The 23947-nt window shown below is 33.6% G+C and overlaps 1 protein-coding gene and 1 long non-coding RNA gene across 2 annotated transcripts in view; one reads left to right on the top strand and one right to left on the bottom strand.

Annotated features, from left to right (window-relative positions):
* LOC133189989 (uncharacterized) overlaps nucleotides 1-22990 on the top strand; it is a 33638-nt gene extending 10648 nt beyond the window's left edge. Inside the window, exons 4-11 of the mRNA XM_061325446.1 lie at nucleotides 5706-5758; nucleotides 8570-8636; nucleotides 8774-8838; nucleotides 9115-9163; nucleotides 10282-10578; nucleotides 15462-15541; nucleotides 18745-18787; nucleotides 21244-22990. Coding sequence (XP_061181430.1) covers nucleotides 5706-5758; nucleotides 8570-8636; nucleotides 8774-8838; nucleotides 9115-9163; nucleotides 10282-10578; nucleotides 15462-15541; nucleotides 18745-18787; nucleotides 21244-21929 — 1340 coding nt within the window. The 3' untranslated portion in view covers nucleotides 21930-22990. The remainder of the gene's footprint in view (nucleotides 1-5705; nucleotides 5759-8569; nucleotides 8637-8773; nucleotides 8839-9114; nucleotides 9164-10281; nucleotides 10579-15461; nucleotides 15542-18744; nucleotides 18788-21243) is intronic.
* On the bottom strand, nucleotides 12995-15023 carry LOC133189996 (uncharacterized). The gene is made up of 3 exons (XR_009721545.1): nucleotides 14902-15023; nucleotides 13896-14000; nucleotides 12995-13574 (listed from the first exon to the last, which is right to left on the bottom strand). It is a non-coding gene; the product is annotated as an uncharacterized LOC133189996 (long non-coding RNA).
* Nucleotides 22991-23947: the final 957 nt, after the last annotated feature.

Raw genomic sequence — 23947 nt, 5'->3', positions numbered from 1 at the left:
GGACTGGTCTCCACGTCCCGTAGTGGATTCGAACCCGAGACGTAAGGATCAACTACCTACTCCGCAACTCTAGAGCAGACGTTCTAACCACTGCGCCACCCTAACGACTAACTCAAAATGAAGTACATGTATCTAATCACTAGTTAAAATATTAAACAAATGCTAATATTTGTTTTTGTAATTCATTAAACTGGAGTTCACAGGATATTCAAATATTATCTTTTCTTTCAAAAGAAAAAAATCCTCAGCTGCTTTATTTGTGTATTTGTGGGGCTTGAAAATGAAGGGCATTTAGCATAATCACTTAAAAATGAAATGACAGTACACTAGATATATGACGTTTTGTGTGAAAATATTATCAAGCATACTTTACAGAGTGGATTGATCATGTGTTTAAAAAAGGGGAAGAGGGACGATCGTCCGAGGAACTATATGCTTATTCTTACAAACAAAGGGTAAAGCATTAATTCCTGTTTGTGGCCACAAAATCCATGACTTCAAAACTTTTTATCTGCATTGCACAAAGAAAACAAATTCATTCAAAAGAATTCACAAATGATTTGCTGGCATCATGAGGAATAAACAAAGCACGAAGCATCATTTTTCAAGAAATGGGGGGGGGGGATAATTGATGACGTCTGAAAAATTTTGACAAGCATACCCCCTTCCCCAAAGAAAGAAGGAAATAAAAGAAAAATACCAAAACTTGCAAAACTTATTTCGGAGGGGGGGGGGCAATTTAGTACCATTAAACCTGCTGAAGAGACTTCTATACAATAGCCAGGAACCTTGCTAATGCCCTTAAGTACAAAACAGTAAAGCTGCAGTCTCATCAGATACTTCATTTTTTTTTAAATACAGATGGAATTGCAGGTACATGTATTGAGATGCATACATAATACGTTACCTTATATTTCTGTAACATGATTTTCACCTCTAATTTTACATACTCAGTAAATTAAAATGGTATCAGATAAAAATATACAAAACACAGTATCACTATATTTCATTTAACCGAAAGCCAAGGCTTGATGTGCGAGTCAAAGACTCAAAGGAGGACGAAATGTGTGTGTAATCTCTTAATTTTTTGTCTTTACAAAATTCAGGAGGCAAAAACATGTTATGCAATTACTTTTATTTAATTCGTTTTAGACTTTCCGATGAGCATGACAGTTATTAGAATAATAATAAATAACTTAACATGCAACTTCTGGAAATACAAGTACTGTAACCCACCCACCCCCTTCCCCCTTTTTTTTTTAATTTTTGTTGAATGGGTTATTCAGTATAGGTCGACAAAATATTCTCATGGTGTTTTTGATAAATATCAAAATGATTCTTGAAGGAATCTAACTTGCGAAGAACAAAATAAAACACTCGCGGCCAGCACCTAGACAGACCATTTGACAGACTAATAGATTTATGAAAGTATCTTTTAGTGATCGAGTTTTCACTTGATAAAAAATACATATAAGCTTTTCTGAAACAAAAATCGTAAACAAAGATTTAAACTTCAAAATGTTTTTAATGTTATTTTTAATGTAGAAGAACTGCTCTCCTAGACGATAGAAATTGAGCAATGGAAGTCATTTAAGTCATGAGTCATTTAACGGAAATAAAAGCGCAGCACTTCCTTGAGCAGTGTTTGGTAAACCCCCCCCCCCCCGCCCTTCTTTTCCTCGGCAATTCTGAGTGACATTTCCTTCACAGGAGGCCTGGCAGGGATAATAGCTCTAGTAAAACTGATGAGTATGTTATATCTCTTTATTGCTACATGTATTCATAATGAAATAGATAGTTTTGATGGAAATGTGCTACATGTATTACACCGAATCTGTATATTTGAAGAATTTTTCCCCGTTAATGACAAATCTACTAGAAATTATAGGGAAAGAATGGAGCCACTAATAGTATATTCGGGGATATCATACAAGTGTTTAAAATACGTCGACAGTAACATATATCTTACTCATTCCATATACTTCGATTGGGGGATTTAAAGGGGATGTTGGGGAGGATGTCCGCAAACACCCCTACACCCCCCCCCCCTCACACAATTACACACAGAAACACACTAAAAATTCTTATAATACATCTTAATTTTGTTTGTATAAGACTCTATTAATAAAGTGTGAACAAAAGCATGTGTGGCTTTTGATATTTTAATAGAGAAACTTACGAATTTCACCGAGTATACCGGAGCATTTTTCCTGGTGGGGGTAGGTATCTAGAATTTTTTATTTTAATATTTAATATTAAAAAGGGGATCGTTATCCAATATCATATAAAATCGCTGGGGATTTATAGATATTTTAACAGAAATCCATTTGCTATTTGCTAAGGCACCTGTATAAACGATAAGAAGTCCCCCCCCCCGTTCCAGTCAATCCACTTCTCGTTAGTTCTAGATCATACACAAATCAATCGATAAAAGGGTTCAATACAAATTTATTTCGGGGGCAGGTGGGGTATCTCAAATAAACGGATTATCTACAGTATATTTACATGTACATCAACTGCTATCATATTGTATTACATGTGCATCAAGTACTACTATATCAATGCTGTCTTGTGGAGAATCGTTGTGCCTTACACCTGATTAATCAGTAATAATTTGTTTATAGTACACAAAGACTTCAAACTAATGTTTTCCACAGTTTAACTCTTTATTACTTTTTTTTATTGATTCATTTGTAAGATTTCAATGATCTGTTACAAATTATTGAGGGTGACGTCACAATGGCTCGAAAACTCTCGATTTGCACACTAAATATGCACCTCTTAGCTGGAGGTGAAACAAGTGGGCGGATCATGGATCTTCAATTTTCAAAGACCGATTTCTGTACTAAAGACATTCCAGTTTCCTTTCCTCTTGTGAAATTTAATTACCTGGTTAAAGGAGAACTTTTTGCAAACAATTAAAAGTACGTGTGTTGAACAACAAAGACAGTATGCCTTATATTACGCACAATGCTTAATCGCCATTTTGCTTTAGAAAAGTTCGGGAAAACAGTGTACCTGTGACGTCGTATTTTACGACTGTGACGTCGAGTAGTGGTTGTCTGCATTAGGAAGCTGCTGTAAATTTGGTAGTGTTTACATCGCTGCGTTTTTCTGGGCGTTTCGTTGGATTTAAAAGTTGTTACGGTTGTGAAAACATATGTAGGTGTGTGCAGTTGTCGTGCTGAATACGCATCGGTATGTATTTTCGTTTGCTGCGAGTCATTTCTTTAGTCGGGTCTTCATTCATGGGGACTATGAAGCCGTGCGTTGTTGGCGATGTTTAATGGATATCTACAACTAGGAAGGAACGTTCTGCGATAACAGTGGAGTCGTAGGATAATTTAATGACGGACATTCGATGGATTATTTTAATATCGCCGTCTGATTGCAGAAAACTGCAGAATTTAGCGAGAAAATAATGACGCATGCGCAGATGGGGGTTAGTCGTTTTTTGATGCCAGGCATCGACTAACCCCCATCTGCGCATGCGTCATTATTTTCTACAGATACAACACTAGAACACCAGATACACTGCATAAAAGACATTTACCCTAGAAATAATAATTATGACTGAAAATAAACAATAAAAATATGAAATTGGAACACAATAAAAACATGAATGAATAAAAATAAACAATAATTCAATTATATTAGCTTCTTATATACACACTTACCCATTTAGACAGTATCTACTACAGTGAAAACTGATATTTCAAGCAAAACTAAGTTAGTTTTCAGGCACTACACCTGATTTCAAAATTTTCTGAAAATCCGAGATTTATAATTAGTCTAAGATTAAATAATTCCCTGTTTATCGCTAATAAGAGAGATTAACATTGTTTTATGTGTAAGTTTTATCGCAAATAGTGAATATTTTATTGTTTCGTGTCATTCGTTAATGTTTAAAGCCTGAATTTTTAATTAAACAATTTATTTCCACTTGGAATTTCAGCGGCGAGAATTTTTAAAATGGATGCTAGAGGTTACGCGGCGCCAAGTCAAAAGTATCTCGCCGTAAACCTCTAGCATGCTGGAGTAGCGTAAATCCATAGTGCTGTTGTAAAGAAACCTTTCTGCACTTCACACTGCTGTTAACAAAGAAAGTAAACCATTACGAATTATTGGCAAGCGATACCATAGGCCTTATTAAAAAAACTCAAATCTATGATTATTTACTTGCATATTTGCCATTCACATATTGGTATGGTAAATCATTGATTCAACTATATACGACATAACATGTTCTTTACCTTTATTTATGTCTTCAAGTTTACAGGGAATGAAAGCGCTTAACTCGCCTCTCAAACTAAACAAATCACTAAATATTTATGTATTTATGCGTCAGGATCGCTTTGTTAACACTTCTGGAACATTCTCGAGTTCATTAATTGTGACATTTATAAACTATGTATACTCAGTCAATACATCATATTTGAATATTTCACACGTTTTTCATTGTTTATTCTTCAATTAACATATGCTATGTTTTTCATCTCTGTTATTTAGATCACTGGATCCACCTAGCATTCTTCTCCACAAGCATGGATGCTATTTATTTTTAGAATGCGTAATAACTATGCGCGACAAAGCAGTGAGATTTTCCACTGTCATGGTGGCAGTGGTTACCTGTCCTTGTAATTCCTAGCGGCAGCAACTGGAATCAAGGGCAGAGAACCAGTGCTATCGACAATTTTTACCGCCGTGATTGAATGTAAGGTCAGGCTAATAACAGGAATTGACCAGCATTATGGGGTTCTACTATAATCAGAAATACACAAACAGTAACAGATGTTCTATAAATTTAATTATTAACAATTTAATAAGTACAAATTGAAATTACACAAAGTAATTCCAAGAAAATAAATACCGGTTATAAAAGGTGTAACTAATATCAGTAATAATCAGTGGAAATGATACGCCCACTCCACAATACAGTACATATCGCGATACTTGTGTCACAATTCAATTTTTTCAATATGATACATTTTAAAAAGAAACAAATCATAAGAGTAAAGAAAACATCAGATTTCAAAAGGCAAGTAAAAGGTGGTGATACAATAAAGAGCATTACTCAATGTGCTTCTGTAGATTAAAAGAGCACTTTGTTCGTGTCAATACTAGCAATGGCAGCCTGCTCTGAAACTTTCTCCATCGCGATTTTCTCCCTCGTGTGTGTCGAAGTATTAAAATGAGGTCAAACCCGACCTATTTCAAGGAATAACCAAACCCGATTATAAAAAAACGTACCAAACCGAAAATCGAGATAGTGAATCGAACATTGAATCGAGCAGTGATATTGAACAATATCGATATTTTGGTGAATCGTTTCAGCCCTACTATAGATTCCGGAAATTGTTCATTTATTTGTTCAAACTATTGAATGACAATTACAGGAAGTGTAAAAAATGTTGAAAATAGTTAAACAAGGCATCCAAACATGCTTTATATTAAATAAATAAAAATTTAAAAAGTAAAGTTATATGTTTTTATAGCATATTTTAAAGAAATATTATGGAAATTCATTTGAAATTGTAGTAAAAATTTGTAAAAATATCACAATTTATTGTGATATTTTTGGGAAAAAATTGTGATATATCACAATACAAAACATTTGCCGATACCCATCCCTAATTTGCTCTGTACACAAAGTTTTTCTGATTTGATTTTCAATTTTATACCACAATGTGTCATTTTTGTTGCAGAGCAAATAAAGAAAAGCTATAGGAAGTTGGCTTTACAGTACCATCCTGATAAGGTGATTTTTTATTTGGACTTTCCTAAAAATTTTGTTCATTACCCTTATTTATTATTTATATTTAATTTATTTATATTTAGCTCAACTGGTCAGAGACCAGACAAACTTATGCTATAGTAAGGTGTCTGTTGTCTGTCCCTCTGTCTGTAAACAATTTTTCAAAACACTACTCCTCCTACACTTTTGGTCTGATTTCAATATAACTTGATACACAAGTAGCCTACACTAAGATACATAGTTCTGTTTATTGGTTTTTGATTTCGATGAACAGTGTTGCCATGGTTACTAAAAATAAAATTTTCTGTTAAATACAGTCTTGTTAGAAACTTCTGTTTTTCTTTTCTTTTCTTTTTTAGGTCACCTGAGTCACTCAGGTGACCTATTGCTATCTGTTTTCGTCTGTCGTTGTCCATCGTGCGTTAACTTTTGAACATTTTTAACTTCTTCTCTAGAACCGCTCAAACAATTTCAACCAAATTTGGTATAAAGCATCTATGGGTGAAGGGGAACAAAATTTGTGAATTTCATGGTCCCTGCCCCCCTGGGGCCTGAGGGGTGGGGCTTAATGCAATCTTTAAAAATCTTCTTCTTTACTCCTGGACATCAAGCAGTCAAACCGTTGGCATGATTGTAATAACCATTGAGCCCTCTACCAAAATTTGTGAAATTCATGGCCCCAGGGTCAGGGGTTCTGGTGCTAGGGCGGGGCTATATAGATCATATAGTGAAAGTGCATTATGTCTTTGAAAATCTTCTTCTCTACTCTTGGGTGTTATTGAAACAAATTAAATACATAGTTATGATAAGCAAGAGTGACTCTACCAAAATTGTGAAATTCATAGACCCAGAGTCAGGGGTTCTGGTGCTAGGGCGGGGCTATATAGATCATATAGTGAAAGTGCATTATTTCTTTGAAAATCTTCTTCTCTACTCCTGGGTATTTTTTAAACAAATTAAATACATAGTTATAATAAGCAAGAGTGACTCAACCAAAATTGTGAAATTCATGGCCCCAGGGTCAGGGGTTCTGGTGCTAGGGCAGGGCTATATAGATTATATAGTGAAAGTGCATTATTTCTTTGAAAATCTTCTTCTCTACTCCTGGGTATTATTTAAACAAATTAAATACATAGTTATGATAAGCAAGGATCCCTCTTCCAAAATTATGAATTTCATGGCCCCTGGATCAGGGATTCTGGTGTTAGGGTGGGGCTCTATTTATTATATAGTGAAAATGCATTTATGCTTTAAAAATCTTCTTCTCTGCTCCTGGGTATTATTTAAACAAAATAAGTACATTGTTATGATAAGCAAGGATGCCTCTTCCAAAATTGTGAAATTCATGGCCCAAGGATCAGGGGTTCTGGTGTTAGGGTGGGGTTATATAGATCCTATAGTGAAGGTGAATTATTTCTTTGAAAATCTTCTTCTCTGTCCCTGGGTATTATTTAAACAAATTAAGTACATTGTTATGCTAAGCAAGGATGCCTCTTCCAAAATTTTGAATTTCATGGCCCCAGGGTCAAGGGTTCTGGTGAAAAGAGGTGGGGGGGGGGGGGGTGCTCTATTGATTATATAGTGAAAAAGCAAAATTTCTTTGAAAATATTCTTTTCTGCTCCTGGTTAAAAAGCAAAGAAGCTAAGTGTATAGTTATGATGAGCAAGAGTGCTTCTTCCAGAGTAGTGAATTGCATGATCCCTGGGTCTGATGTGCTGGTGTAAGGGTGGGGCTCTTGATAATATAGTGAAAATGCATTAATTCTATTAAATAATCCTGTCTGCTCTTAGTGTTAAGCAGATAAAGTGATTACTTATGATGAGCAAACTTCTGGTTCCAGGGTGAGAGGCTCTAATGTTTCTTGCTGTGGAGGGGGGGGGGGGCTCTATTGATAATATAGTGAATCTGTAATAAAAATGCATTATTTCTTTAAAAATCTTCTCTGCACCTGGGCATATCAGAGGCAAAAAGAGTAAAAGTTTTAATAAGGAATAGTATTTTTACCAGATTTTTGAATATCTGGACCATTTGGTCAAGTGTTCTGGCCCTGGCCAGGGCTCTATTAATTTGTATTCTACTGAGAGGAGTTATTCCCCTTTGCCATTTACTTTTGATAATTAATCACTGTAAATAATGTACTTGAAAGGTTAATAGAATAAGAGAATTATGCAAGAATTTTTATTGTATAATACAAAAAGTACTTTCATAGTTTTTATGATTAGGTAGACTTGTAAGTAATAGATAAATAAAAATGAGACAAAAATAACTTGTCTTTTTAAATGTACATTCATCAAAGACTAAGAGAGGCCAATGTAAGAGATGTCAACAAGGAATTAAAATGGTACAGAAGCATTGATAGTTTGTTAATACACTGTATCGTGATAGTAATAAATGGGGAACAGATTAGAACCTAATGTATGAACTGTTAATGAATACTAGACTAATTATTTTGTTGATCCTGATCACCCTATTTTTCTTGCTTTTGGGCAACAAAGCTTCACCTTTCAGTTCATTTTATACTCTATGGATCCTCTAAATTGTTGTATTATACTCAGGTGACCGTTAAGGCCCTTGGGCCTTTTGTTTTTTTTGTTAGCCTAAGTGCTGTTCTGGAATTTGAATTATGGTTTTAGTGTTTTTCATTTACATGTATTTGTTCTTTTGCTGATAGAAATAGTAAACTTAAATGAATTGAGAATTTTCATAAACAGTGCCATATGTATTACTTAGTTTGTCATTATTTTGTTGGATATGTCTTTGTTTTTTAAATCAAGTTTCAAATTAAATAAAAATGAAATACACTTTACTTATAGAACCAAAGTGAAGATGCAAAAGAGAAGTTTCAGGAAATTGGATATGCCTACAAGTACCTTACAGAGGGTACCAGTATAATTAAATCCTCATACCTAAGTGTGGTGTTTCCAGATATCATATTATGCCATTGAAATTGTGATATTTCTGTAAGTTTAGATAAGGAGTAATGTTTTCATTAGTTATTTTCTCTGTTTTACCCACAGGACCTGAGGCTGTAGGTTTGCACGATGATTCTTCAGATGTTGGAGCCTTTGATGACACTGCCACGGTGAGTTCTGTCCTGTATTATGTAGGTGATTTATTATAACATTTATTAAAACAAAGAAAAACTGGAAACCAACCCCTTAATGTTGAAGTTGTGGAGGATTCCAGTGAGTGGATACTGAAAGGTACTGAAACTCTTTCTAAGTGAATCTCACATGAAAACTTTCAAATGGAATTCACATGAGGCCTTTCTGTAGATGTAGGATTCTAAGTCTTTGCCATTAGGGATATTTAATGAAATTTGAAAGTAAAATAACCTACTGTAATTTTCTCTTTACAGATGGATATATTGTTTAGGCTTTTCCCCTGGCTTGTTGGAGGTGGTAACCGTAAGTATGATTAATGGTAGTAAAGTAGATTACTGACATTCTGAAAATTTAACTTAACACTAATAACGTGCAGGAAACATGTTTAGACATGGTTATAATTTCTGTCTGTAGTAGTCAAAATTGTCACCATGAATAGTACAAAACAATTGAATTCTAACTGGATAGGGAAGAAACTTGGGCCATCCATAGGTCAATTATTTGGAAAAACAGAATTTGAAATTTCAAATTAAAATAAAGGATTGGCCCTTTTAAAATTAGAAATAAGCAGACAATTGTCCCAATGCAAATGGGATTGACAGAGCAATAATTTTTTGGATTTGATAAGATTGAAGAAATTGTAATTTTTTTCAGAGGTTTTAATTAAAGGGGACTAAACACAGTTACATTGTTTACATTATAATTTTTTATGCTTATTCAAAAAGTAAAACCAGTTAAATGAATTGAACTTACATGAATATTCTTGGAATTCAATGACAATGACATTCTTCTGTACATCACATCAAACATCCGTTTTTGTAAATAGAGCACAAACTCTGTTATTGTTAATGTTTACGTTTCACTGGGTGTGTTCAATTTGTTAACTCTGCAAACATCACTGAGTTTGGACTGACAATACTGGTGAGTTGGTTTTGCTTTCTCACATTTCTTCTCTGAATTTTCTGGATTATAGTTTTAATATTTTTCATAAATACACAACAACATTTCTATTTTTCTTAAGTATTAAGGATAAAGTTTACTTTGTGAAAGTGCAAGGATGTGTCAATCAAATGCGCCCTGAAATTCGTAGTTTCAATTATTTCCGGATCAAAGAAGCTTCTGAACATGCTTTTATTATATTTCCGTGTAAAATCTATAGCAACATACAAGTCCTGATATTACCGGTATACAGAAAATGTTATCTTCAAATCTGTGTCCAGGCCCCTTTAAAGGATAGTACATATATAATTAATCATAATTATATATTGTACTACTTTTGATTATAATATTTTAGATATTTTCTTATTCAGTCAAAAGGTTGAAAGTTAATAAAACATATTAAAGATTAAAAACTTTGAGGTCTTGAACAAAGATGTCAAAAGAGATGAAATAATCTGGTAAATGTACATATGTATTTTCAGAGAGAAGAGGTCACACTACATTTATGTTCTCCAATGGTCCAGGTTTCGGTTTTTCCTCCTTCACATCTAGTCCATTTCACTCGTCCTTCTTCGCTGATCATGATGACCACTTCCCGACATTTATGGAAGAGGACTCTTTTGGTATGAGGTCACCTTTTGACCACCTGTTCCACTTCCACCAACCAGGTCTAGGGGGACATTTTCATCGTTCCTCAAGGTCACGCCATCATCAGCATCCGCGAAACAGACCGCAGCGCCATCCTGTGAATGTAGATCATAGATCCACACCCAGACAAGGTAGGAAATGGTTTTGATAAATAAACACAAATAGGCATATTCCTAGACAAGATAGAATATTGTGTTGTAAATGATGTTTCACAGGCCTAGACTTAGACAAGGATAAAATTGTATTGTTAAGCAATGATATTTCATAGAGTTAGTTACTCCTAGATAAGCTACATCATTAAGTGAAAAAGACAAGTTTGAGGAAGGCACACCTAGATTTTTGCATCACTTGTATAAAGGTCAGGATCAGGGGGTGTGTAGACTGTGGATATAACCAATGCAAATTGATTGATGCAATAATTTAGCTATTTTTAAAATGAAAATAAACAGTAGGTAAATTGGAGGAAAACTAGAGATTCTGAGAGAGACAAGAGAAGTTGAGGTCACCTCCAATCTTAATAGGTTAAAATCATTGTTTAAATACATGATACATCAGTGTTTGACTGTCACTTTTCTAGTGTTTTTTTAATTACAGAATTTTTATGACGTCGAGCTCTTGGAGCTCGAACGTCATCTAGCAAGCGCCCAGTTGAAATCGCGACCGGATATGTACGCGACCGAATGTGTCAGTCGATGCATCCGCAATAGAAAATAGCAATAGCTATAAACCAATTTCTTTGAAAACGCTCAAAATGAATAACAGCTTGAAAATAAAATTGCATCAATTATATCTGCAATTAATTCTATTGCAAAACAACAATATTATGTTTTATTCTCACACAAGAAAAACGTGATGGTTGTTGCGGATGAATTTCTACAGAAAGGGTGCGTTGAATGACATGAATAACATTTCGGAACGATAACCGTGTAACATAAACAACACAACAGGAGGTAAAATAATTACAAAATTACATAAACACGAATACTACAAGACTAAAAAGATTGAATTTCTAAATCTTAGCTTTACTTATACAATCTTCTAACCAACTCTATCCTAAAAACCGATGATATTGACCAGTATTACTGTATTTCTCTATTTCCTCCATTTCCCAGTATACCGTATACCACGCCCGATCGTAACTCGATCGTAACTGTAACCAGAGACATATAAGAGAGGGACCGCTGACTCATTCGGGACGTTTCTAGACTTTTCACTTTAAGTTGGGTACTCTAATTCCGAATGGAAAAATGATGTTCCGATTTTCGCAGCGCCCTCACCGGGAGGCATAGAAACTATAAACAGTATGGCGTTTCATCATAGAACGGGTAGTAAACATCGCTACAACTCCGATTTTAAGCAAAATTTACTCGTGGCATTAATCGCAGGGGGATGAGTTACTTTCATTTTCATGACGACAAAGAATTGAGAACAAATTTATCTACAGTAAATAGATGGAATCGATCTTCTAACCCCGACTCGAGTTGCATTTTTTCATGATGGCTTGTCTTCTGTACAACATCTACAATGAGAAATACACTGTAATATGCATTTTATAGTGTAGGATAAGAAGACCTTTTTTGACGAGGCCATTTGTTTGCAGTGTTGGTTTTGCACTGGCATGTATTATTTTATTTAGTGGTTACCTATACATGCACGTAACGTTACGTGCTAGATTTCATGCAGCTAGGTTTGTGTATTTCCCGTATTTTTTTTTTTTTATATCGTTATATAAATATATCTGTATACATTCATTAAAATTAAAATAAAAAGTGCTGAAATAAGCCCTTTTTTTAAAATATCATATTGTGGTATATAAAATATATTATTTTTTTTTTTTATTATAACATATCTAAAAACACAAAATACACCATCATGAAACCAAGCATAAATTGTGACTTGTAGTCTAATCAAGCAACTCATACATTTTATCATTTACTGCATTTATAAAACATTGTTACAGGTGCCATTTTGCAAAAAAAAAAGTCAATTGCAAAAAAATTAACTAAAGTGGTGCTGATCAAGAAAACCCCATCACAGTGCACATGGTCTATGCAACTCAAGTACTGCTAATGGTTTTAGGAGCCCTCTATACATTGCACACCTTAGACTTATTATGTGGTACTTATATGCAGGAAGACTGACCTTCTGTTAGATCTACATTCTAATTAAAAATGAAATAATTTGAAGTTAACAGTATATTTATTTATATTAATCAATTCAAGCATTCTTAACATTTATTAAGCCAAAAATAAAATTTAATGAATACTTTATATACATGTATATCAGCCCTGCAAGCTGACACAGTTAAAGAATGTTTTGCCCATACAAAAACCCTGTATTTTCTACAAAGTATATTTATATGTAACAAACCTTTATACAATTTAAATATTCTGAATGTGAAAAAAATCATAGAAAGGATGATAAAGACTCTTTGTGAATATGTAGAGGTACTTGGTTATTATGTCCTTTATTCAAATTCAAATGACAAACATGTACTCTTGCATGAGCATAACATTGTATATATATATATATATATATATATGTGTGTGTGTGTGTGTGTGTGTGTGTGTGTACTTGAAAAAGGTGTTCAAAAAAGACAAAAATATGTATTGGTTGACTTAATGTTTTATTGTCACACATTTAGGCCTTGTAGTAAATTCCAGTTTGTATACCTCACATTGAAATTTGAAATGTACATCACACATAGCTTTTCTTTACTCAGAATTTACAGTCCAAGGAGTGGAAAAATATGTGGAAAAATATTCAATCATTAAATTCTCAGAAGTCATAAAAAAAGCCTTTACAAATGTCCTTGACTGAAAATAGCTCAGATTTTACCATTAAAAGTTAAGGATATCATTAATTCAGTTGCTGTATTGTTGAAAAACCTCGCAACAGTAGTGCAATACAAGCCAATGTTTGTTTCAGTGGCGTTTCGAGTTTGGCCATGTTTGATGCAGCAGCATGGTACAATTTTAAGCTTTGCAGCTTACTAAACTACTATTCGTTGCCTTTTTCATCGTAAGATCTCACTTTAAACACCATTATAAAGCAGGTCAAGGTCTTTTGAAAGACAACAGGAAACTTTAGAATCTTGTAGAATCAATCAGTAGAGGTACCATAATATCTGAAAATAGGAAAATGCAAATCAATGAATAAAGAATTTAATAGCTTCATGAGATGAAACCTGGGTTAGGGCAATTGTATGTATATTTAAAAAAAAAAACACACACACACACTATAAAAGCAGTTTTAAAAAAACATTCTCCACCTAAAACAAGGGCACCTAAAGGCGGAGCATCCCCTCACAAAGAGCATAATTATCTTTAAATCATGGCAGCATTCGACATCGATCCTGATGCAAATTTAGATGTTAACAGTTACATGTAGCAGGTTGATATATTTTTTAAAATCATTGTGAAATAATAGAAAGAAAATTGCCACTCACTTAATAGATTTATGGTGGTAGGAATAAAGTCCCACATTAAAATAAGCATTCTGCATTTCCACTGCTGGCAAGCTGTATCTGTTGCTGAGGAAACTGATTTCATACCTGGAGATAACATGAAGAACCAATTTTCATAAAATTGAATAATGAGTATCTACATGTTTACATGATGTAAAAAAATAACATGCTGATTATTCACTCTTGGATATACAAAAATTCAATCACATGACAGACTACATAAAACCATCAACATTTAAGATAAAATAATACATTCCATGACTATCATCAGGTCTTATGTTGAGAAACTCTCAGGCCCCATAGGAGGGAAGGAATTTCAGTTCTGGGGACACAACCTATTTTAGAAATTTTGGTTGAGCCAAAAAAATAGTTTGTCTGACTTTAATTTAAATATTTTTTTAAGGGACACATTATAGTAACTGTACAGTAGTTTCTAATGTTAAGCTTTGTATACACTCTGACATGTAACATGTAGTATCGGGGGGGGGGGGGGGGGGCTTTCCCCTTTTCCAAACATACCCTTTTACACAACCTTTTACTGTTGAAAATATCCACTGAAAGCTGCCCCCCCCCCCTTCTCCATGAAATAGGATTTCCGACAATTCTACTCTTTTTTTTTTTTTTTGGTTTTGCTTGTCCAAGATTTTCAGATGTACCCCCCCCCCCCTTTTACAATGATACTTAACTACGTGCCTGTATACTGGCAAAATTATTTTCCCCTTGCTCACCGGTTCTTACGGGCCTGAGTCTACAATTATCATGATGATATATGGGAACAACTTTTATACAAGACAAAATTTTAACTCAAATTATTGTATCGATGTGACCATGACTTGCGTGTCAACATCTGATGATCTAAAGTTCTACGTTGTTTTTTTTTATAACTCGTTATAGCTTGAAAAATACATCTAAGATATCAACTTATGTAAATAGTAATTGACGTACAGGCTATATATAATAAAATATAGAATATAATCGCAATATTTACCCCAAAGGCTGCGAAGACAACACAGCAGCTGTTATGACAGGAAGTCTTTCTATGCCTCCCGGTGGGGGCGCTGCGAAAACATGAAGATAATTTGGCGCGAAAATGAGTCAGCGGTCCCTCTCTTATATGTCTCTGCTGTAACAGAACAGTCTTGGTTGTAGTTTAGATGCAATCACTAATACAACGCTATGACATTGGCAATTAGAAAAAATATTATATAAATTCATGAAATCCTTCATAGTTCTTCAACTGACTGAAAAGAATTTAGCATAAACATGTTTGACGGTGTCTGGTCAATTCGCACCCTACTCCATTCGGACCATGATATAAGGCCCCAGACTGTAATTGTGATGTTTTGTTTAAAACTATTTTTTTTTATTATTTCTCCTGAGTCACTCACTTGACTTATTACTATCTTCAAATTCAAAATGATCTTTTGAAATTGTTTTTCTTCTTCGACGTCATTGAAGCCTTTCAGGCTTAATTGATTTATCATTTAAGGACAGTAATGTTAAGCTGTCATTGAACCTGTAGTTTTTGTTCAAATTCTACTTTTGTAGAACCTCAAACAAATGGAGGCAGTAGACCATTCCCGACGGAGGACTTCATTGAAATTTCTGATGATGAAGATGATGTAGTGGTATACACTTTTTTAAATGCCTGTTTTTGATAGGCTGTATTATGATATGGCATTTCCCATTAGTCTGCCTGTCCATTTGTGAGTTTTTCTGAATTCATGAACAGGTCATATCTGTCACACTATGATAAGTAGAACCATCAAACCATGTCAGTTGATGTATCAAGGGGGAAGGTGTGTTGCAATAATAAGTAGTTTGTGGTGACCTTATTTTGAAATTTTTGGCTCTACATGGACAGACTGTATTTTGATCATACAATTTGAGGCCTAGGACCATTTAACCTGGTCAGTTAATGCATCTTTGGGGAGGGAGGGGAGGGAGTGTATTTCAACCCAAAAGTAGGTTGTGATGACCTCATTTTGAAATTTTATGGATATCCAAATTTGAATTATGTTTGGGTCATATCTTGCATACTGTGAGACCATTAAACCTGGTCAGGTGTGATGCATCTTTAGCAGGATTTGACATTAACTTTTATGAGTACTAGAGCAGTAGGGCTACTTCTCAGTCAAAGTAGGTTGTGGTGACCTCATTTATGAATTTTTATAGCTGTACATAGTAAATTGTGTCTAAATCATATCTTGCACAGTGTAAGGCTTAGAATCATCAAACTTTGTCAGTTTAAGAATCTTTAAAGGGGGGGGTGGGGGGTGTCAAGAAATAGATAATTTTGGAATGATTTAGCTTTTCCCATTCATATCATGTTCTTTGCATATTTTGACTGGGTAAAAGACCCAGAACCCTCAAATTTTCTGAGCATATCTTTGCCATTAAATGACCTAGAAACATCAAACTTTGTCAGTTGATGCATCTATAGGGGAAAGTGAGTAGGGACCCAAAAGTAGGTGGTTGTGACATCTTTGTGTAATTTTATAGCTATCTATAGTCAAATTGAGTCTGGTTCACACTTTAACACTATGGAGCCTAGGACTGTCAAACATTATCGGTTGCTGTATCTTTGGGGGAAGGTGTGTATTGACACAAATGGACGTGTATATTGCAGGTCACTTTAACCCTTTTGGCATTATATGGGTAACCAAATTGTGATTATCAAACCTGGTCAGTGGTGGGGTATGAATAGATATGCATCAAAAAGATTTAGATGGGTGTACAGTAAAACATGCTTATAGTGAACATGCTTATAATGAATTTACGCATATAGCTAAGTGGTTTTCATTTCCCCTGGCTTTTAAACATTGTTAACTTTATGGTTATAACGAATTACGTTTATGATGAAGCAAAATTGTCCGTCCCTGGCACTTTGTTACAAGTGTGTGTATACTGTATATATACAGGTTTATTGAAGATAAGTTCATCATAACTTTTATATGTCCTGTGACAGTTTTCAGCTATATGTAACTCCTTACTTGAACACAACAACTGAAAATCAAATTTATTCTTGTTTAATATTAGTTTGGCATGAAACTTCAATTATATTTGTAAATCTAAAATTAGTAAAACTGATTTTAAGCTCACCTGAGCCAAGCTTATGTGAGCACTTTTGATTAAAGTTTGTATGTCTGTCTTTGTTAATTTTTTTATATACATGTATTTAATGACACTTATAAAACTCTTAAATAATTTTCTTTAAAGAACACAAGAGCTACAATTTGTATTGAGTAATATATTACCATACCCTTAAAGTGAAAATTCAAATTTGTTAAAATATTGATCCCCAGGGTTATGATTGGGCCACAATAGGGGTCAAAGTTTAACACAGGAATATAATATTAGGAAAACTCTTTTAAGGGAGTTGACTGGGGTTTATTGTGTGGAAAAATACAATAGAAAAACTCTTTAAACTTATATGATATGTAACTTACATTGTTTAAACTTATATGATATGTAACTTACATTGACTTCAGTGTACATGCCAAGTTTAGGGAAAATTTATATCTGGTTATTTTTAGAGACCGTCTCAAAATGCAGGTACATTTACAATAGGATTATACATGTATAGGAAAGTGCAAGTTTTTGCCCTTCGATCAAAGCAAATTTTACAATTACTTGTACTACAGTAGACTTTTTGCTGAAATTATAATATATGATGAGTAATACTATTTTGTACATTACATGTATGTATAAAAACACAAAATTCTATATTTCTACAATATTCAAGAGGGGGCATCTCAAAATGTATTAAAAAAAATACCGGTACAAAAAATTCCTGTTTTTATAGAATACATGTATTACTGATACTAATAATTAAAGAAAAAAATTCAGAAAATATTTGCGAGATTTTTATATTCCTGTGTTTTAAATTTCAAGAACATATATTTTATACTTTTTCTTTATACCTCTCTTATAGAACTCCAGTTTATCACTACATCACAAGCACACTATTATGATGTTCCATCTACCTATCAGTTGAAAAATCTTTTCAAAATCAGTTCTTTAGAATTGTAATTATATTTTTTAACCTGTGATTTCTTAATTTTGCTAATTTTGGTAAATTTTATAAAAATAATTGCATTGATAGAGTAAATACATAATTGATATTACTATGCTGCTCGAAATATTGCACAATGAAAACCCCAGTCAGCCCTTTTAAAATCTTCCCATGAACTGAAGGGCTACAATTAGTCATGTTAATTGATTGAACATCAGCATGAAGTGAAGATATATGTTTAAATTTTTTTTCTCTAGAAGAAAATGGCTACAATTCGTCATATTTACATGCCAGGATTCTCATGTTGCGTAAATACAAATTTTCTCAAATGATCCCCACACCAAGGCTAGAATGGAATCATGATCAAGTGAGGAAGGCTCAAAGTTGGACATAGGAAATTGTAGAAAAGAATCTTTATAGATCTTTTCAAAAGCATAAGGGCTAAATTTAGTCATATTAAAAGCCAAGCATCTTAATGTTGTGAAGATTAAAATATACTCCAAATATTGCCCTTAGGATTAGGAAGAGGTCACAACAGGGGGACAAAGTTTGACATGGGGAATATATGGGAAAAACTTTTAAAATCTGAAGAACAGCAGTGTCACAATTAGTCATATTGATATGCCAGTATACCCCTGTTATGAAAGCTTATCATGTCATCTGAGACAAGGATGGGCCTCATTAAGGGGTCAGTGTTTCACATGGTAATATATAGGAAACAATCCTTTGAAATCTTCTCAAAAACATGTCTGGCCAGATGACCCATGGGCCTCTTTCTTATTTTTGATAAGATTAATTGCTGATTTATATTTTCAGTTTCAAAGTAGCAGTGACGCACCAATGGGAAATTCTAGTGAAGGTGAGTGTTAATAAGAAAAATTTTGAAATCCACATTAATGATGTCATGACTATTTACGGGAACCCTTTTGTATAATGTGAGGAAATGCTTCCTTTTTGTTACATTGTATGAATGTTTAGAGATTTTAGAAGTTGATATGCATTAAGTAAGCATAAATATAATTCAGGCTTGATCAGTTGTTAAATTCACAGTGCCTATCATTGTACATTGATATACTACAGCTATAGGTCTTTTGATATAATTGATATTTAAAGAATGTTTTACTGGACTGTCATCAATTCAAAATGTGAAATTAAAGTTCTTATTAAGACTTAAACAGAGAAGTTTATTTGAAGGAAAGCCATTTCCAAAAAGAGGAAGAAAAAAAAAAGAAAAATGAAATAAGCATTGACTTTTGCCTGAATTGTGAATCAAAACCAGACACTTAATTGACACAATGTCTATCAATCTTTCATCTATTATGATTCTTACTATCTAGAAATCTTCAGCATTGAAATTAGTGAGTGGATTTCTTCTGTTTAGAGAGGGCCCTACCTCATAAAGCTGTCAACATTTTATTGAGAAATCATGAAGATGTACATTTTATATATTATTGTAGCTTTTGTATTATTTTTCAAATCTTGTGATATTATTTTTGCAACAGACATGTATTTTGGAGTGGCTTAGCCAGTAGTAAAAGTCAAGGTCAAGACTTTTAATATGTTAGAACTTAATACACATGTAACATCACTTTCAAAATATAGGCAGATGAGATGATTAATCAGATATTTAAAAGGAAATACACACCAGGGATAGACATTAACTTTCAGATTCATTTGCCCTTCGGGCAAGTGAACTCAAACTTTGACTTGTCCGAATGCAAAACTTGGTTGCCCAAAATTTAGAAAGAAGAGAACTGGTATCTTAATTTGTTATTGTAAATAAAGTGAAATATTGCTTTATATTTTGCAAGTTAAGTGCCAGAAAAAAATATCTTCTGCTCATGTTTCATTTTAAATATTTGTAAACACACACTGCTATGCAGCAATATTTCCTTAAAAATAAAATTCATATTTTTGAAAATAATTTTTTATGCGATCTTTTTGTGAATTTTGATTCCCCCCCCCCCCTGAAAAACTGAAGCAACGCTAAGGGAAAATAGTTGCCATGTTTCGAAACATACATGTCCTGATCAGAATACATCGTGCGCCACGAATAACTGGTGTTCTTTATATTCTGTGAGTTAATAAATAAACTATTTTATAATATCTTATTTCATAAGAATGTAAAGAAAGTTTTCAGACGGAAAGCGTTTTTTGTCAACTAGCTACCACAACAGAAAAACGGAATAATGAACCCGATTTTTTGATAAACGGTATGATCTAGGAATTTCTGAATGCAAAAACAATGTCATATTCCTGGTAGAAATCAAATGTTCAATTTATTGTTTTGTTTATAAACTAATGTAAGATTTTAAAAAATCTATCAGAAATATTCACTTGCCCGATCGGACAAGTACATCAGCAGTTTCACTTGCCCGAACTGAGAATTTACTTCCCCCGGGCAATTGGACAACCGTTAATGTCAATCCCTGCACACTGATTTTGAGGTCACTCAAACAAGTCAAAGGTCATGCAAATTAAGTCAAAAGTTCAAGATAAAGATATGTGGAAAGTACATGTATTAGGTGTTGTACTGTTACCTGGTTTCTTTGAATAAATACACAACAATTATGATTACATAACAGAGCTTCATTGTCCAGCTTTATCAGTTGTATTGATTCACAGACTCTAGTTGTCAATCTTGATGTACATATTTATTCTTTGATATTGATACAATTCTTCAGCTGACAGTAAAAATTCTTTTGGACCTGGGAAAAGAAAATCTAGAAAGAGTCTGTCCTTTACAAAGATCTTCAAACATTATTTTGGGGACTTGCTTAGGATTGAAGGTCACCTTTAAGTGTCACCTTTAATAATTTAAGTTGTTTATTTCACCCCCTTTTTTTTTTTTTTTTTAATTTTTTCAGTTTAAAACTAATGCATTTTTTTTTCATCACAAGCATCTTTTATTAATGGTCATTTAAACCATTGGCATGCATTGGCCACAGAGATCCTAACAGCTGATGAAACATTTTGAGAAAAATTAATTATTTATTTACTTTACTTAAATGTACCCAGTGTCACTTCATGTTTTTATGGTATTTACCTCCTAGTGTTGCTTCTACAAGTTTTATGATGTTTAATTGATTATGATTGTCTGTTATATATGGAAAAAAATATCCATATGTTTTGCATATCATTTGATAGGATAGCATGAAAAATAAAATAGTTTGCAATTATACCGACTGTTGAATTACCTCCCTTTTCTTATACTTGACAAGTGTGTGGTTATATGTAAAAATGATAAATCTAATATTTCATTTCTTGTTCTTGTAGGACATTCATTATTTTGATGTTTTTGGTCAATTTTTGTAGAACACAGAAGAAACCCTGATTATTTTGAGAAGTACAGACCTGATATACCTCTTAGTGAGAAGGAGGAGGAGGAAATGCTAAATATAGCACTAGAACTCAGTAAATCCGAACTGTCTAAAGAAGACAAGAACAACAATAAAAAGAAAGAACAGGAAAGTAAGAAAAACAAAGAGGATAAAAACTTCTCAGTCAAAGTATCAGCTGATTATGGTGCTGATGTACCCACAGGGTCAGGGTCAAATGGAGGTCAAGGTCAATTCAATGGGATGCCAAGACAGAGTAAAACTCGAGATGTAGATGAGTTCTCTACTTATGATAATTGTGAGAGTGATGATAATCAAGACACAATGTCGTGGTATGACAATATAGGTGGGTTATCCGATAACTCCATTCACTCTCCAATGACGGAGGTACATAAAACCTATTATGCTAAGAAGCACCCTAACCACAAAGATCACAAAGAGCAACCTAAAGCTGCCTCCAGTTCTGTTTCCCATAGCACCTCTAAGAAGTCAGGCCCCGCCCACACACATGGTGCAGGTAGTCGAGGGACTGATCACGCAGATATAGGAAGAAGAAGGGCTAATTTCCGGCATGCTGATGATGTCAGACATCACCAGACATCATCACATGTGCCTAAGAGCTCTAAAACAGACAAGGCAAAGGGGACTCACCACAAACACTGATGTAATGTTGTCTGAAATTGTATGAAATGTAGATTATTGACAGGGAATGATGCATAAATTATTGTGTTTTATTTCACAGCTGTTTTATTACTGGTATGGTAATTGAAGGCATTGGTTTTTATTCTTTTTGAGTAATGAGTGATATTTGAATGAATATTAGAGGAATTGCTGTTATTGACATAAAATTAGTTAATTTGTTTTAAATGTTTTTTGTTTCAAAAAATGAAAATTAATGTTCACTACCGGTATATTTTTGACAAAACACAACTTTAATATAAGCAATCCATGTAGATAGCACAATTCTGTCAATTTGTACTTAATTTATCTATTGTAGACATAATTGTGTGCCATAATATATTTGTTTTATTGAAGGTTGACGTGTCAGAGCAGCTTAATATATAATTCTTTTGAAGTTAAAAAGTATGCATGTATCAATCAAATTTATTTATTCACAGATATTTCTGAAACACCAAAGGAGTACTTATTATGTGTCTAATGCCTGACAAAATGACTGTTTTTGTTTTATCAGTTGATATGCGGGATGTTTAAAATGAAAAGACCTTAATTTAACATTTGTAACTGGAATGTGGGAAAATTCTGAATCGAAGAAGTTATATGGTCAGTAATTTTGCCTTATTTTGATAAGATTACTGTGGATCATCCAAAGTTGAGTTGAAACAAATTACTACAAAATTTAATACCTCTGAGTCAGATTTTATAAGAAAAAAGAAATAAAAATAATTCAAATGCTATTTGGTGACTAACATCTATATAAATATCAATAAACATGAACAATACATGTATCAAATCAAAGTCAAATTTTCTATTTTAGAAAGCAAGTTTCGTTTTTTTAAGCTATTGTAGGAAAAAATATTTATGAAATCTTTTTTTTATCAACAAGCTCATGTGAAACATGTTGAAATTGAGAATTTCTTTTAGAAATTTATTTTTATGCACAGATACTTCAACCATATCTTTTAACCTTTCTGATGCAAAATTACAGACCATATCACTGCGAGGTAAATCACTGTTGCTTCATTAAATTTGTTTGAAAATTCTTATTTGCAATTTTTTTTATTATCTTAAGTTTTCTATATATGACCCAGTGACGTAGCATCGTTTTTGAAAGTGGGGGGGGGGGGGAACCCGAGGAAAAAATTTTCAACTTACCTGAAAAAACTTGACAAGCAAAAAAAAAAAAAGGAAAAAAAAAAGGAAAATTGTGCAAACTCGAAAATCCTATAAGTACCAATTTTTTTTAGGTCACCTGAGTAAACTCAGGTGACCTATTGCTATCCGTTTTCGTATGTCGTCGTCCGTCGTTCGTCGGTCGTAAACTTTTGAACATTTTTAGCTTCTTCTCTGGAACCACTGAACCAATTACATCCAAATTTGGTATACAGCATTTATGGGTGAAGGGGAACAAAAATTGTGAATTTCATGGTCCCTGCCCCCCTGGGGCCTGAGGGGTTGGGCTAAAATCACCAAAAATAATGCAATCTTTAAAAATCTTCTTCTTTACTCCTGGACATCAAGCAGTCAAACTGTTGGCATGATTGTAATAAGCATTGAGCCCTCTACCAAAATTATGAAATTCATGGCCCCAGGGTCAGGGGTTCTGGCCCCAGGGTGGGGCTATATAGATCATATAGTGAAAGTGTGTTATTTCTTTGAAAATCTTCTTCTCTGCTCCTGGGTATGAAATAAAGTTACTAAGTACATAGTTATGATGAGCAAGAGTGCCTCTTCCAAAATTGTGAAATTCATGGCCCCAGGTTCAGGGGTTCTGGTGTTAGGGCGGGGCTCTATTGATTATATAGTGAAAATGCATTAATTCTTTGAAAATCTTCTTCTCTGCTCCTGGGTATCAAATAAAGGAACTAAGTACATAGTTATGATAAGCAAGAGTGCCTCTTTCAAAATTGTGAAATTCATGGCCCCAGGGTCAGGGGTTCTGGTGTTAGGGCGGGGCTCTATAGATTATATAGTGAAAAAGCATTAATTCTTTGAAAACCTTC

This window comes from Saccostrea echinata, unplaced genomic scaffold, assembly GCF_033153115.1.
Source record: "Saccostrea echinata isolate AGI-Se365-2 ecotype Australia unplaced genomic scaffold, CSIRO_AGI_Sech_v1 ptg000020l, whole genome shotgun sequence".
Classification (NCBI taxonomy): Eukaryota; Metazoa; Mollusca; class Bivalvia; order Ostreida; family Ostreidae; genus Saccostrea; species Saccostrea echinata.
The sequence above is the reverse complement of the archived record's forward strand: the minus strand, read 5'-3'. Positions and strand labels throughout refer to the sequence as shown.